General features: G+C 58.6%; 1 protein-coding gene across 3 annotated transcripts; it reads left to right on the top strand.

Annotated features, from left to right (window-relative positions):
* Positions 1 to 2163: 2163 nt before the first annotated feature.
* Positions 2164 to 14838, top strand: SCYL1 (SCY1-like 1 (S. cerevisiae)). Of its 3 annotated transcripts, none has more exons than XM_012665451.1 (18): positions 2164 to 2378; positions 2744 to 2884; positions 3100 to 3222; positions 3307 to 3533; positions 3967 to 4057; positions 4149 to 4304; positions 7003 to 7161; positions 8016 to 8123; positions 8909 to 9022; positions 11032 to 11187; positions 11785 to 11973; positions 12060 to 12135; positions 12401 to 12565; positions 12799 to 12941; positions 13968 to 14036; positions 14132 to 14338; positions 14427 to 14481; positions 14577 to 14838. In XM_012665451.1, exons 1-18 carry the CDS (start codon positions 2268 to 2270, stop codon positions 14699 to 14701), a joined length of 2415 nt encoding a protein of 804 aa, XP_012520905.1. In that variant the 5' UTR covers positions 2164 to 2267; the 3' UTR covers positions 14702 to 14838. The 3 variants fall into 3 exon arrangements, with proteins under 3 accessions (XP_012520905.1, XP_012520904.1, XP_012520906.1); XM_012665450.1 differs by having other exon boundaries at positions 13965 to 14036; XM_012665452.1 differs by having other exon boundaries at positions 2197 to 2378; positions 12850 to 12941; positions 13965 to 14036.
* Positions 14839 to 14845: the final 7 nt, after the last annotated feature.

Genomic DNA, 14845 nt, shown 5'->3' with positions numbered 1-14845 from the left:
AAGTGACTTGCCCAAGACCCAATAGAAATCAGATGTAAATCGAGGCATCCACCTCCAGATTCTGCCCACTAGACATCCTCCTGTATCTCCTCTGGAGGAGTTAGCCTCCTGGCATCTTCGAGGAAGCCATGCTTGCCTGCCCCAGGACACCCACAGGTGATGGCGAGGCTTGCAGCGCAGCTTGAACTCACCCTGGCTGTCACGGGAAGCAGCAAGCAGCATAACAGCACAGTGCTCAGGCCCTGCCACTCCTGTGTGAGCTTTCACAGCCTCAGTTTCCTTATCTGTAAGATAGGAGCAACACTGGTTCCCCCCTTTGCAGGGCATTGATGAGGGGCTCGTATCACCTCCTTTTTACAGGTGATGAAATGGATGCTCATGATGTGCGTACAGGGCAGGCACAAGGTGAGAACTTGGGAAAAGTATACTGTCCCCCCCTTCCTAAGATGGTAGCCCTCCTGTGCCAAGTTCCACAGCAGAAGCGGGGTTCATTAACAGAGAATGTGGGGGACAGCTCCCTTTGCTGGCTCCCTGTCTCCTGGTGCCCTCTGCCCACGGGCTTTGCCCTATGTCCCCACTGCTCCTCTTTCCCTGAGGACTCACGGCTCCCCCCTAGCCCCAGCCCAGTGGCCTTACCCTTCCTCCTGCACAGGCCTGACATCTGGTAGGTGCTAAGGGAATGTGCCACTATCTAAAGGCCACCACATGAACCCTAAGTTCTTTGACCTCTCCCTTCCAACTATGACCACCACCCCAAAGCACCACCTCCCCCTCAGCCTTGCCCTCTCCATCATTCCACACTCCCAGACACACAGTCAGGCTGTGGCTCACCTCTTCACTAGGGAACATTCTAGACTCTGTATTCTGGCATTCACATCCTCTGCTTGCTCCCTTCCAGTGACAGGACGCTTTCCACCTCAACACGCCCCATTCCATATTCACAGTGTCACTGCCTCCCTCCTATCGAAGGCACACAGGATGATCTGTGATTTCTGTTCTGTCCCAAACAGCCAGCACTGTGGCTGATCCCAACTCTGCGTGACTGTCCCACATAGGAAAGGGACAGAATGAATGTGTATTGCATGGCTGTTCTGTGTCAGGTGTGGTTCAGGGCACCGTTCACTCCAGTTTATAGATGGGGGAACCGAAGCTCCCAGAGGGTAAGGAACTGTGTGAGTTCCCACAGCCAGTGAAGGGCTGAGGCAGGATTCTAACCCAGCTCTGCCTGACTGTGGCATCCCTGCCCTTGAATCTGCTCCCAAAGGCATCCCAACCAGATGTTTCATAATCAGTTCTAGAATCTCACCTGTACCCCATAGGGTGTGGCTGAGGGAATGTCCCCAAACCTGGGTCCCGAGACCCGACCCACAGAGGAACCATATCCTGTGCAGCCCCTGCTGGACACAGCTGTGGCTCTTTCCAGCTCAGGGGCCGGGTCCCATCAGTGTGATGGGCAGATTGAGCGAATACCACTCCGCTGCGGGCCTGGAGGAGATGCTGGTCCTGTCCACCAGAGAGCCGGGCTGCCCGGCCCAGGGGAGCTGGGGCCCCTCCCGGCCCTTTCGTCTCTTCTGGACTTGCCCAGCTGCTCTCGTCCGCCCTCTCCTTTCCTGGGGTCACCGCCTCTTCCTCCTCAGTCTCTCCTTCCTCCCTTCCCTGGGTCCCCACTCTGGCGCCGGATTTCCTGGACCTCTCTTGGACCTTTGCTTCACTCTGCGCCGGTCACCCACGCTCCTTCTCAGCAGCTCCGCCTCTGTCTTCCCTCCCCTCCCTCCGACACTGACTCCTCCCCCGACGCGGGTGCCCGCTAGCTGGCGGGAGGGAGCGTCGGGCGTGGGGGCAATCTCCCTCCCTAAGTGTCTGGCTCGCTCCTCACTGCACCCCTTCACATTGGTCGGTCGGTCGGTCTCCCTATCTCTCTGCCTTTTTGCCTCGTTTTCCTCATCCGTCTGTTCCTTCTTAAGCTCTCATCCTTACAGTAACGCTGGGAAGTGGGCTCTATTACTGCTCCCCTGTAGATAGAAGGACACAGAGGCTCACAGACTTTGGGCGACCTGTAACTGGCAGCACAGGGCGAGCCCTACGCTACCCGGCGGCGGAGGGTTGGTCTCGGCGCCGCCCACCGCCCTGCGGCCCCGCTCCCCGGCCCCGCCCACCGACGCAGGTCCCGCCCCGCCGCCCCGCCTCCGGTCCGCCCCGCCCCGGCTCGGGCGTCCGGAGCACCCGGAGCGGAGGCGCCCGAGCCGGCGGCGGCGGCGGCGGGGACGATGTGGTTCTTTGCCCGGGACCCGGTCCGGGACTTCCCGTTCGAGCTCATCCCGGAACCCCTCGAGGGTGGCCCGCCCGGGCCCTGGGCCCTGCACCGCGGTCGCAAGAAGGTGAGTGCGGTTCCGCTCCGCAGGCCGCGGCGGACCTGGGCCTCGCCTAGTCCGCGCCGCCTGCCCCGCTGCGTCGCGCCCGGCCTGACGTGGCGGCGGAGCCTCCGGGTCAACGGGCCGGGGAGGAAGACGGGCAGTGCGGACGTGGGGGGTGGAAGGACCGAGGAACCGACAGGCGGACCGGGCCGGGGTCACGTGGGCCCGTCTAAGTCCCTAAGGGCTGACCTGGGAAGAGATCCGGCCGGCGGTGCTTCTCTCCCGGTCACAAAACAGCTCTGGGGACCATCTCTGGAGCTGGTGAGACCCAGGCCCAGCGGAGGGGTCAGCCTGGCCCCCACCCCTCAGGTCCTTCTATTTTCCCCCAGGCCACAGGCAACCCAGTGTCCATCTTCGTGTATGATGTGAAGCCTGGCGCAGAAGACCAGACCCAGGTGGCCAAAGCTGCCTTCAAGCGCCTCAAAACTCTCCGGCACCCCAACATCCTGGCTTACATTGATGGGCTGGAGGTACCCACTACCCCGTGTGCCCATCTCTGCCCCTGCTCGCTTGCTTCTGGTTGCCCACTCCTATCTCGTTTCTTTCTGACCCTCGGTTTCCACCCTTTGTGTCCCATCACCCCCAGATTTGGATTCCTCTTCTCAACCTCTCTCCCCATCATGTCCCTCATCCCCCTTTCTACTTCCCCCATCCCACCCCGATATCCCGGTGTCCTATTCCTCAGACAGAAAAATGCCTCCACGTAGTGACAGAGGCTGTGACCCCGTTGGGAATGTACCTCAAGGCACGAGTGGAGGCTGGTGACCTGAAGGAGCTAGAGATCTCCTGGGGGCTACACCAGATCGTGGTGAGGTGGGGGGCAGTGGTGATGACAGCAGGGATTTGGGGGGGACTGCAGGTACTGGGATGTGACGGTTCCTTCTATCCCCAGAAAGCTCTCAGCTTCCTGGTCAATGACTGCAGCCTCATCCACAACAATGTCTGTATGGCCGCTGTGTTCGTGGACCGAGCTGGCGAGTGGAAGCTTGGGGGCCTGGATTACATGTACTCAGCTCAGGGCAATGGCGAGGGACCGCCCCGTAAGGGCATCCCTGAGCTCGAGCAGTATGACCCCCCGGAGTTGGCTGACAGCAGTGGCAGGGTGGTCAAAGAAAAGTGGTGAGTGAGTGGGCGCAGCATGCCCCAACCTGCCCTGTCTCCAAGGCCCCTGCAACCTTGGGACCCCTAGACTAGTTGGCATTCCCTAGTTTTGCTGCCTGGCTGGAGAGGGACCCAGAGTCTCAGGAGTGAGGACCATTCATCTGTTTCCAGGATCCTCAGGGTGGTAAGCCAGGATGGACACAGGCTTTAGGGTTGGGTGGTTCTGAATTTGAATGCTGTGTGACCTAGGGCAGATGTCCTTGCATCTCAACCTCTGTTTTTTTTCAAGTTTGTTAAATGAGGCTAACAAAACCTGCTTCTTGAGGTTGATGGATCAACTGAGGGATACAGCTAGGGCCTGCCATGCAGTGGGTACCTGGTGCCCAAGGCATGTTGGAAGCCTACGCTGGTGGCTGGTGGGGCCCTAAGCAGCTCTGGGTCACTGCCACAGGTCAGCGGACATGTGGCGCTTGGGCTGCCTCATCTGGGAAGTTTTCAATGGGTCCCTACCTCGGGCGGCAGCCCTACGTAACCCTGGGAAGGTGAGTATCTTGCCCCTGGCTGCTTGTACCACCTCAGCTCCACCCTGCCTGCCACCCACCCCTGCCCTGATACCAACCCCCTCCCCCACAGATCCCCAAATCGCTGGTGCCCCATTACTGTGAGCTGGTGGGAGCCAACCCCAAGGTGCGTCCCAATCCTGCCCGCTTCCTGCAGAACTGCCGGGCACATGGTGGCTTTATGAGCAACCGCTTTGTGGAGACCAACCTCTTTCTGGAAGAGATTCAGGTGAGTCCTCACCCACCCTGGGCTTCGGCTCTATGTTCCTCACCTCTGCCCCCTACTGTGCTTTCCAGGGTCTCTCACAATTGCACCCAGTGGGCTAGGCATGCCCTGGCTCCAGCTCTTGATTGCTCTGTGACTGCCCTTGGCTGAAGCTCAGTCCCGATAATAGTACAGGTTGAATCCGAAAATACAAAGTAGGAAACTTTTTGGGTGCCAACATTATGCTCAAAGGAAATGGTCATTGGAGGATTTTGGATTTTCAGATTAGGAATGCTCAAGCAGTATAATGCAGATGTTCCAAAATCTGAAAACATCTGAAATTCGAAACACTCCTGGTCCCAAGCATTTTAGATGAGGGACACTGAGCTGGTATCTCCTTTTAAGTAGTATGGTGAGGAGTCCGTGCATTTAAAGCATGTGGTATAGTGTTCGGCACACAGCAGGTGCTTAGTGACAGCTCCTGTGACTCCAGTAACTGCCCACATACATTCTGGTTCTGGTTCCTGATGTGTGCAACACCCTGTGCTGGGTGGGGGGGCAGGGTGGGCAGCGCAGTGAGGAGGAGGGCAAGGCAGGCCTAGAGCCCTGCCCCAGAGGACCTAGCAAGGAGTAAACAGACCAGGTCTCCATCCTTGGGAACTCTTGCTGGGGGAGAGACAGCAAACATATGAACAGAAAACCTGTGCTCCCTGGGTAAGTGTGCAAAGGAAAATGGTAGAGTGGATGCTCTGGGATGGGCTTTCTGAAGGGTGCATTGTGGCCTGAGGGACATGAAGGTGGGAGCCATGGGGATGGCCACGGGGGAGGAGCATTCCAGGCAGAGGAAACAGCACATGGAAAGAGGGTGAGGAGGGAGCTCTCTGCTTTACCTCCAAGCCTTGGTTCCGTGTCTGTATAGTGGGTAGCATCATGGTGTCTGCTAGCCCACAGGGCTGTTGTGGGGAATGAAGGAGGGAAGCTCTGCTCTGCACACCTGCTCTGACCCAGCGGTGTCTGGGGAACACAGAGATGGCTGAAAATCAGGAGTGGGGAAAGGGGGCAGAAGAGTCACGGACACTTCCACAGACCTGGATGGAAGGGAGTCCGTGGAGTCCTGATTCACATGGGGACAGGGAGGGCCTCTGAAGTATGAGGAACCTCAACTGCATGTGGAAGGAGAAGCTGCTGGAAATGCCGAGGCCCTGTATCCTCCTGGGCAGTGCGGAGGCAGCTGGAACTTTGTTACGTGGCGTTCTCCTCACATGGCTGGCTCTGCCGGGCTGCCATCCTCCTTAAAACTTGCCCCGTAGGAAATGGACTATTTCCGGCCAGGAGAATGGGGAGGGCAATGCCCAGGGACCGCCTTCTCATTGTCAGGTGGAGAGAGCCCAGCTGCCACTCTCCGTGTGTGACCTTGGACGTGGTTTGGCCTCTCTGTGGGCCTTGGCCCCCCAGAACCCTGTGGTCAGAGCCAAGCCTGCCTCCCTTGCTGGACTGAGCTGTTCAAAGGCTACCCAGGTCCTCCTTGTCCCCAGCCAGAGGTCACCTCTCCTAGGCCAAGCAGTGGCTGTGGGTGCGGGGTAGAGCAGAGAGCACGGGACTCGGAGTATAGCCCGGGCTGTAATCCCCACCTGGCCCCTCTGGGCTGCTGAGCTTGACCCTCAGCCTCTTCCTCTCCAATGAGGGAGTGGCGGCATCTCTTTGAAAGATGCAGCACTGCAGAGACACTCAACCACTGGCTCAAACCCTCCCTGCTGTTTCGCTTTGGACAAGCTCCTTGCCCTCTCTGTGCCTTGGCTTCCTTGTTGGTAAAATGTGGACTACGTTACCACCTACCTCGTAAAGTTGTGGGGAGGGTTATTTGAGATAATCTGTGCTCAGAAAATGTGAGTTGGGGGCATTACGGCCTCAGAGGGAGGTTAGGACTGAAGGAGATCATGGGCTTACAGTGTGGCCTGTTTGGGCTCAGTGGGAGGACCAGGTGTGGGGGTAAACTGCCCCTAACCCCTGGCTTCCCGCAGCCTGCCGAGAACTGCATGCCCAACCCAGCCAGGGCAGGGAGACCAAGTAAGTCCCTTCACCTCTTTAAGCCTCAGTTTCCTCATCTGTGCAGTGGGGTTAGTGGTACTCACACCTTGGTGGCTGTGAGCGGTAGAGGCAGCATTGTTGAAGGGCCGGATCCCCTAGTGGCTGCTCTTCTAGCAACAGGTCAGGTAGCAGCGATGAGAACACCGGTCACTGAGTATCTGCTGTGTGCCAGGCACTGTGCTGGCAGCTTTTATGTGCAATTTCTGGTTGAATCCCCAGAACAACTCTGTGAGGTAGTGGAGTTCTTACCCCATTTTACTGATGGAGGAATTTGCCCAAGGTCATCCGGTAGGTAAGTGGGAGAGTTGGGCTTTGAACCCACTTCTGCTGCTTCAGACCAGTAGTGGCCTGCATGTGGAAGGAGAAGCTGCTGGAAATGCTGAGGCCCTGTATCCTTCCTGGGCAGTGCGGAGGCAGCAGGAACTTTGTTACGTGGCGTTCTCCTCACATGGCTGGCTCTGCCGGGCTGCCATCCTCCTTAAAACTTGCCCCGTAGGAAATGGACTATTTCTGGCCAGCCCCCAGGAGAATGGGGAGGGCAATGCCCAGGGACCGCCTTCTCTTGTCCTCGCCTGTGGCTGGGGGTGGGCTATGACCAGGCCGATCTCCCTGGGGCCCGTCCACACTCCCCCAGATCAAAGAGCCAGCTGAGAAGCAGAAGTTCTTCCAAGAGCTGAGCAAGAGCCTGGACTCGTTCCCCAAGGATTTCTGTCGGCACAAGGTGCTGCCCCAGCTGCTGACCGCCTTCGAGTTTGGCAATGCTGGCGCTGTTGTCCTCACGCCCCTCTTCAAGGTGAGTGGGGCCAGGTGCCTCCCTGAGGGGAGACCTGGGAGGCCTGGAGCCTCAGGAGCTGTGGGGCCCGGAGAGCTGGCGGGGTGCAAATGAACTGTCAAAGAGAAGGCCCTGGCGTAGGGGGCAGCCCTGCGAGGCCATCCTGGGCTGGGGCAGCCTGGTTAGAGCAGACCCAAGTCCACATAGGAGTTTCCTGTCAGCATCTCTGGCTCAGCAGGCCAGGGCCACCCAACCTGCTGTCCCTACACCTCCAAACTCCTTTCTCCACAGATGCCTTGCTTCAGAGCCTTCAGCCCTTTCTTCATTTCCCCACGTACCCCTCTGATCTGATCAGGGCACCCCAGTTCCCAGATCATGGGGATTATGTGCACCCCACCCCATGTTCCCATCCTCCCCCCAACCCCCTCAGCTCACCTGACTTACGGGTGCTGGATCCTCCCTGCTTCCTTAGACCACAGGCACCTGCCATTCCCTGCTCTGCCCACCCTGTGGAGAACCCTTGCCCCTGACGGACATGCTAGAAGGGGAGAAGACAGCAAGCAAATCCTGGGTAGCTGGGAACCCCCAGAAGTTGCAGGCAGAATTCTGTGTGCATGTGGCATAGGGGTGCCTGTTTACAGGGAAGGGCGTAGAGCTTTCGTCAGCTTCCCAAGAGAGGCCTTGACTGAGAAAGGTTAAGGGCAGGGGTAACGGAGTGTGGGCAGAGGGCCGCTGGGAAATGCCTGCCCCCCACCTCCACTCTGCCATCACCCCATTCCCGCCCAGGGGGATCAGCAGGGAGCCCGAGGATTGAATGAGTGAAGTCATCCGCTGTGGTAGTGTGGCTGAGCCCCTCTTCCTGCTTCTTCCTGCAGGTGGGCAAGTTCCTCAGTGCTGAGGAGTATCAGCAGAAGATCATCCCTGTGGTGGTCAAGATGTTCTCATCCACCGATCGGGCCATGCGCATCCGCCTCCTACAGCAGGTGGGGGCCTCGGCCAGTCCCTGCCTCAGTCTGTCCCACCTGAACCCCATCTACGTTGCTGGGGAGGCACCTGCCTCACTTCCAGCCCCAGGCGGGTGGCTGAAGCCCCTGCCCTGGCTGCACAGGGACCCCAGAAACCCCACCCCTGAACATACACACAGGTGAGGGACCCAGTGAAGCCAGGCTCTCAGGAGGTCGAGCTAAGCCCAGGGTTTGCCGGCAGCTTTAGGCGGCAGGGCTCAAACCTGTCCCCCACCCCACCCCCAATCTCCTAGCTTGGCCACTCTAGCCATCTGGAGCAGGTATACAGTCTCTCCAGCCAACTTCAGGGCAGCTGGGAGCATCAGACAGGATGGGTGGGGACCTTGTGAGTGAGGGAGTACCGGCAGCTCCCAGGTGCCGCTCCCTGTCCAGCTCCCACAGGCACTGGCCCTCCTCGTGGCACTGTGGATGGGCAGGGAGGAGTAGGGCAGGGGTTATACCCCTTTTTATAGAAAAGGCAGTGGAGGCTCTAAGAGGGGACATGACACAGGTGGTCAGGTGAGCAGGACCAGGAACCAGGCCTTGTAACTTCCAGTCCCTGGCTCTTCCCAGCACCCTCCTGGCCTCTCCTCACCCCTCCACATGGGCCTGAGGCCAAACACACAGGCAGGGGCTCGGGAGGCTGACATGGCCAGCCAGTCCCTGCTGGTTGGAAAAACCAAGCCAAGAGTGGCCCCATGGCAGTGAGCAGGGGGCGCATGGGAGGTGCTGACTGTGTTTTCACATTCCAACCTGGGCCACAGATGGAACAGTTCATCCAATACCTTGACGAGCCAACAGTCAACACCCAGATCTTTCCCCACGTTGTGCATGGCTTTCTGGACACCAACCCTGCCATCCGTGAGCAGACGGTCAAGGTGAGCGTGGCCAGGCCCAGAGTGGCCACCCTTGGTTTTCTGAGGCTTAGAGGGGGCTCACCCCAGACACAAAGGCCTTGGTTTCAGCCCATGGGTCTGAGCAGACACCGTCCTGCATGCCGTATGTGTGTGTGTCCAGGCTGTGGGTGCAGCTTGGCAGTTGGCAGGAAGTTGGGGGGCAGGCAGGGTGGATACAGCTACAGTCTTCCACTCAGTAGACACTCACCGAGCACCTCTCCATGCCTGGCCCTGAGCCCCTGTGCTGGGATGTAATGTGCACGAGGCAGCCCAGTGCCCTCAAAAGCTTCCTTTCGGGGGCTTGGCAGACACTAAAAAGAATTTTAAAACATATATTATGTTTGAAATTGAGGGAAAGCATGGAGAGGAGTTTGCAGTTTTAAAACAGTGGTCAGCCTAGCTCTCTGGGAGGCCGAGGCGGGTGGACTGTTTGAGCTCAGGAGTTCGAAACCAGCCTGAGCAAGAGCGAGACCCCGTCTCTACTAAAAATAGAAAGAAATTAATTGGACAACTAAAAATATATAGAAAAAACTAGCCGGGCATGGTGGCGCATGCCTGTAGTCCCAGCTACTCGGAAGGCTGAGGCAGGAGGATTGCTTGAGCCCAGGAGTTTGAGGTTGCTGTGAGCTAAGATGACGCCACGGCACTCTAGCCCGGGCAACACAGTGAGACTCTGTCTCAAAAAAAAAAAAAAAAAAAACGGTGGTCAGGGAAGACCTCACTGAGGTGTCTTCTAAGGCAAGGAGGTGAGGGATTGCCCTGCAAGGGGATCTGAGAAAGGTATTCCTTGCAGAAGGAACGGCATGTGCACAGGCCCTGAGCTGGAATGCACTGGAGTGTAGAGGTGGCTGAAGAGTTTAGTGTGGCTGAGGTGGTTGTGGGAGGTGGAGTCAGGGGTAGTGGTGGGGTTGGGGGCCGGGGCCTGTGGGGCGTGACAGGCACCTGCTGCATTCACTGGGAGTGATTCAAGAGCTACTGGGAGGTTGAGTGGAGCAGTGACCTGGTCTTACTTGTTTTAAAAGGATTGCCCTGTTATTATGTGGAGAACTGACTGTCAGGGCAACGGTGGAAGCTAGGACACTGCTAGGGGCTGTTGCAGTGGCCCAGGTGGGGGAGGGCAGTGGCTAGCAGCAGGTGGCCAGAAGGGGCCACTCGCTAAAGGTAGAGCTGACAGTGTTTGCTGATGGATGGATGTGGTGTCACATGGCTCTGATGATTCTGGCCTGAGCAACTGGAAGGTTAAGTTGCTGCTTACTTAGAAGGCTGGTTGCAGGGGCAGGTTTTCAGGAGCAGGTTGGGCCCCTCTTGGCTTTGTCAGCCACATGGAGACAGTTGAGTGACTACTGGTTATGCAGGTGTGAAGTCTGGCCTAGCAGCATGCACCTGCAGTTGTCAGCTCAAGGGAGGGCATTTAAAGCTGGGAAATGGGTGAGGTCACTTAGGGCGAAAGTTTAGATATAAAAGGGGCGTGAAGATTAGCTCTGGGTGTCTGAATGTTACGATCTCGGCAAAAGGAGCAGCCAGCGAGGTCAGAGAAGCTGGAGGGGCTGGTGTCCTGGAGACACCAGACACAAAAGTTTCAAGGAGGAGGGAGATCTCAGTGGTGTCAAAACTGCTGAGGGTCAAATTTGGTGAGGATGCAGAGTTGGCCATTGAATTTAGCAACATGGAGGTCATCAGTGACCTCAACCTGAGCCACCTAGGTAGAGTGGGGGGTGCTTGTGTGAAAGTCTGGGTAAAGTGCCCACAAGAGAGCGGAGGACAGAAATGGGAGATGGGAGTGCAGACAAACGGTTGAGATTCTGCTGTAAAGGAGGACAGAGAAATGGGGGTCCCTTTCCTCACCATGCTGGGTCAGGCCAGGCCCAGGCTGGAGGTGAGTGTGGTGGCTTTGGTGGATCTGCTGTGCTGAGGGCTGCCAGGAGGCCATTCCTGTACGTGGCCCTCCGTCTTCCCCAGCTCACTGTCTCCGCTGTCCCCTATGCCCATAGTCCATGCTGCTTCTAGCCCCGAAGCTCAACGAGGCCAACCTCAATGTGGAGCTGATGAAGCACTTCGCACGGCTGCAGGCCAAGGACGATCAGGGCCCCATCCGCTGCAACACTACTGTCTGCCTGGGCAAAATCGGCTCTTACCTCAGTGCCAGTGTGAGTACCCTGCACAGCTGCTGGAACCTGTCCCTGTCGCAGGACCACAGCCTCCTCTAGGGCAGGAATCCTGTGTGTGGGGCTCTTATCCTCCCAGATACCTAGGCCCTAGGTGCCCTTATAGCCCTGGTGTCTGGGCTGCTGGGGACAGAGTGAGTTGGGCCAGGTCACACGGCCACTAGGGGGCGGGTCTGGCATCTGAACCTAGGCCTGCCTGGCCCATGGCCTGTGGACATCCCCTTAGGCAGGAGTTTATAAACTCAGATGCCTGCCGTGCCCAGACAGTTAACAGGAATGAACAAATCTGGTCAGCAGGGCAGGTAGGAGGGGAGGCACATGCCCCAGCCCCTCGGGCAGCTGCTGCTCTGGTCCCTGTTGCCCTGAGGCAGCATGGAGCCCAGTGATCTGGGAAGAGAAGCCCAGATCCAGAGTTTTAGGTAAATTCTCCCCATTTAAGTTAGTGATTAATTCACATTTTTCACACTTTAGGGGCCCTATGGATGGCCTCTGTTCTGGGGCCTCTGTTAAGGGCTGGTGGTTCTGCCCTCAATATTGACCTTACTACACTCAGGAGCCCTCTTCCTTGTCCCATGCCAGACCAGACACAGGGTCCTTACCTCCGCCTTCAGCCGGGCTACTAAGGACCCATTTGCACCATCCCGGGTCGCGGGTGTCCTGGGCTTCGCTGCCACCCACAACCTCTACTCAATGAACGACTGTGCCCATAAAATCCTGCCTGTGCTCTGCGGCCTCACTGTGGATCCTGAGAAATCTGTGCGGGACCAGGTGAGACACAGCTGGGGCTGGGCCCTGGACCGTGGCAGGCTTTCGGGAACCCTGGAGTCCCCAGCTCTGCCCCTTGCTACCCACAGGCCTTCAAAGCCATTCGAAGCTTCCTGTCCAAACTGGAGTCTGTGTCAGAGGACCCCACCCAGCTGGCAGAAGTGGGTAAGTGGCCCACACTCATTTTTCCTCTTCCCCTGGCCATATCCTTGACTGTGACCTGTCATGTCCTATACCCACCGGAGTTTATGAGAGCTGGAAAGAGCCTTGCGAACAGACTTGCCACTCATCCCCCCATTTCATAGATGGGAGAACCCAGGCCTGGAGAGGGGAGGGGGTCCTGTAGGTCACCTTGCCTCATTTCTTGCCCTATCACTCTCCCCGTGTGAGCCTGATGTGGCCATAACCACCTCTCTCATGCCACTGCCAGAGAAGGATGTTCATGCAGCTTCCAGCCCCGGGATGGGAGGAGCCGCAGCCAGCTGGGCAGGTTGGGCTGTGACTGGGGTCTCCTCACTCACCTCCAAGCTGATCCGTGCACACCCCACGGCTACCCCAGCCGAGACCAATGTCCCCCAGAGACCCATGCCTGAGGGTAAGTGTCCCAGACTGGCTGCATCAGTGGTTGAGAGGGCTGGGAGGTGCTGGCACCCAGGAGCTATTATTGTTTGCTTCCCCCGGAGTGGTGATGGGGACAGAGAGGAGGGGTAGGGTTTAGTCACCTTGTGGGCCTCCTCAGTGCCCCTTCCTCTGCCTGCACCCCCTCCCCCCAGCAACCTCTGCCATCCCGAGACCTCCCTGAAAGCTCAGTGAGCCTCTACTCCCCAGGACTTCCTGCCCCGGCCCCTACCCCTGTCCCTGCCACCCCTACAACCTCAGGCCACTGGGAGACACAAGAGGAGGACAAGGACACAGCAGAGGACAGCAGCGCTGCTGACAGATGGGATGATGAAGACTGGGGCAGCTTGGAGGTGCGTGGAGCTGAGGAGGCCTCCCTAGGGGACCCCAGCTCAAAGCCATAGACTGCCATTCAGGGAGCTTATATGTAGTTGCCCTGTCCTCATCTGTACAGCGTCCCTGGCAAGTAGGCTTCCTGGAGTGGTCACTGTAGGCCAGAGCCAGCAGCTGAGCCCTGCTCAACTCTAGAGGCTGTGGCAATGGCTGGAAAGGACAGGCAGGGCGGGTGGCGGTTGGGGCAGCCCTGCACCCCCTCACTCTCCTCTCACTCTACACCCTGTCCCTCCTCCTCCTGCTCCAGCACCCACGCAGCCCTGGGGTCAGCAAGAAGAGGCTGCTCCCAGGCCTAGAACCAGACCAGTCCTGTGTAGGGAGTGGCTCAGGGTGGGCCAAGGATGGAGTGGGACTGTCCTGAAGAGAATGGGGCAGAGCTTGGGGCCCAGTGTCCCCATCTGGCTGACAGCAGTCTCTTGCCCCCCAACGTTGTGGAGAGGGCTGTGAGCATCTACATCTCGTTCCCCAGCCTCATGGAAGGTGAGGGCAGCAGGGTCAGTGTCCGCTTTATAGATGGGAAACAGGACCTGAGGAGCAAAAAGGAAAGTAAAAGACTAGTGCGTGGAGCCCAGTGAGGTGGCTCCCATCTGTAGTCCCAGCTACTCTGGAGGCTGAGACAGGAGGATCACTTGAGCCCAGGAGTCCGAGGCTGCGGTGAGCTATGATGGTGCCACCGCACTCCATCCTGGGTTAAAGAGGGAGACCCTGTCCCTTTGCTAATAAACGTGAGCTGAGCGGGGTGGCTCATTCCTGTAGTCCCAGATACTAGGGAGCCTCAGGCAAGAGATTCTCTGGAGCTCAGGAGTTCTAGACCAGCCTGGGCAACGCAGGGAGACCCTGTCTCAAAAAACAAAAACACACATATACACACACACACTCACACAACTAGAGAATGGAGCCCATGGCTGGGAAGGGGCTGGAGCGGCTTACTTGCCCTTTAGGGAGGGGGCCAGTGGTCATCCTTCCTCCTTCCCACACTGCAGCAGGAGGCGGAGTCTGTGTTGGCCCAGCAGGAGGACTGGAGTGCTGGGGGCCAAGCAGGCCATGCTGGGCAGGTGAGCAGGGGTCAGGCAAGGGCAGGTGGTGTGTATGGGGGGGGGATCCAGCCCCTTCCTCCCTGGTCCAGTGCTACCTCCCCTTCCCCCCACAGGTCAGCAGCCAGGATCACAAATCTCCGGAGTCCGACTGGAGCAGCTGGGAAGCTGAAGGCTCCTGGGACCAGGGCTGGCAGGAGGAGAGCTCCCCAGAGCGGCCCCCTGAGGGCACGCGGATGGCCAGCGAGTATAACTGGGGCGCACCCGAGCCTAACGACAAGGGCGATCCTTTCGCTTCCCTGTCTGCGCGTCCCAGCGCCCAGGTACTCAGCGCGGGTCTGGCGGGAGGGTGAAGGCCGCACAGACCTCAGCCAGAAGCGGCCTCAGGGCAGCCCGCACTTCCCTTTTCAGCCGAGGCCGGACTCCTGGGGTGAGGACAGCTGGGAGGGCCTGGAGACTGAGAGCCGTAAGTGCTTCCCCGCCACGGGCTGTCTAGGGTTCCCCACCCTGGGGCAGGCACCTGCTAGGGACCTGAGACCTGCCTCCCCTGCCTGCCCCCAGGACAGGCGAAGGCTGAGCTGGCCCGGAAAAAGCGCGAGGAGCGGCGGCGGGAGATGGAGGCCAAACGCGCGGAGAAGAAGGCGGCCAAGGGCCCCATGAAGCTGGGAGCCCGGAAGCTGGACTGAACCGCCGTGTGGGCGCTTCCCGGCGGCGGAGAGCCGCCCGCGGATGTATTTATTGTACAAACCATGTGAGCCCGGCTGCCCCGCCAGGGACATCTCACGTGTACATAATCAGAGCCACAATAAATTCTATTTCGCAAGCCCTGT

This window comes from Propithecus coquereli, unplaced genomic scaffold (genome assembly GCF_000956105.1).
Source record: "Propithecus coquereli isolate 6110/MARCELLA unplaced genomic scaffold, Pcoq_1.0 Scaffold120, whole genome shotgun sequence".
NCBI classification, from domain to species: Eukaryota; Metazoa; Chordata; class Mammalia; order Primates; family Indriidae; genus Propithecus; species Propithecus coquereli.
This window is presented reverse-complemented; position numbering and strand designations above follow the sequence as displayed.

Coding starts and splice junctions, on each gene's coding strand:
- SCYL1 (XM_012665450.1), top strand. CDS start 2,268: ATGTGGTTCTTTGCCCGGGACCCGGTCCGGGACTTCCCGTTCGAGCTC. Junction 2,379..2,743: donor TGCACCGCGGTCGCAAGAAG/GTGAGTGCGGTT, acceptor ATTTTCCCCCAG/GCCACAGGCAACCCAGTGTC. Junction 14,339..14,426: donor CTGCGCGTCCCAGCGCCCAG/GTACTCAGCGCG, acceptor TTCCCTTTTCAG/CCGAGGCCGGACTCCTGGGG.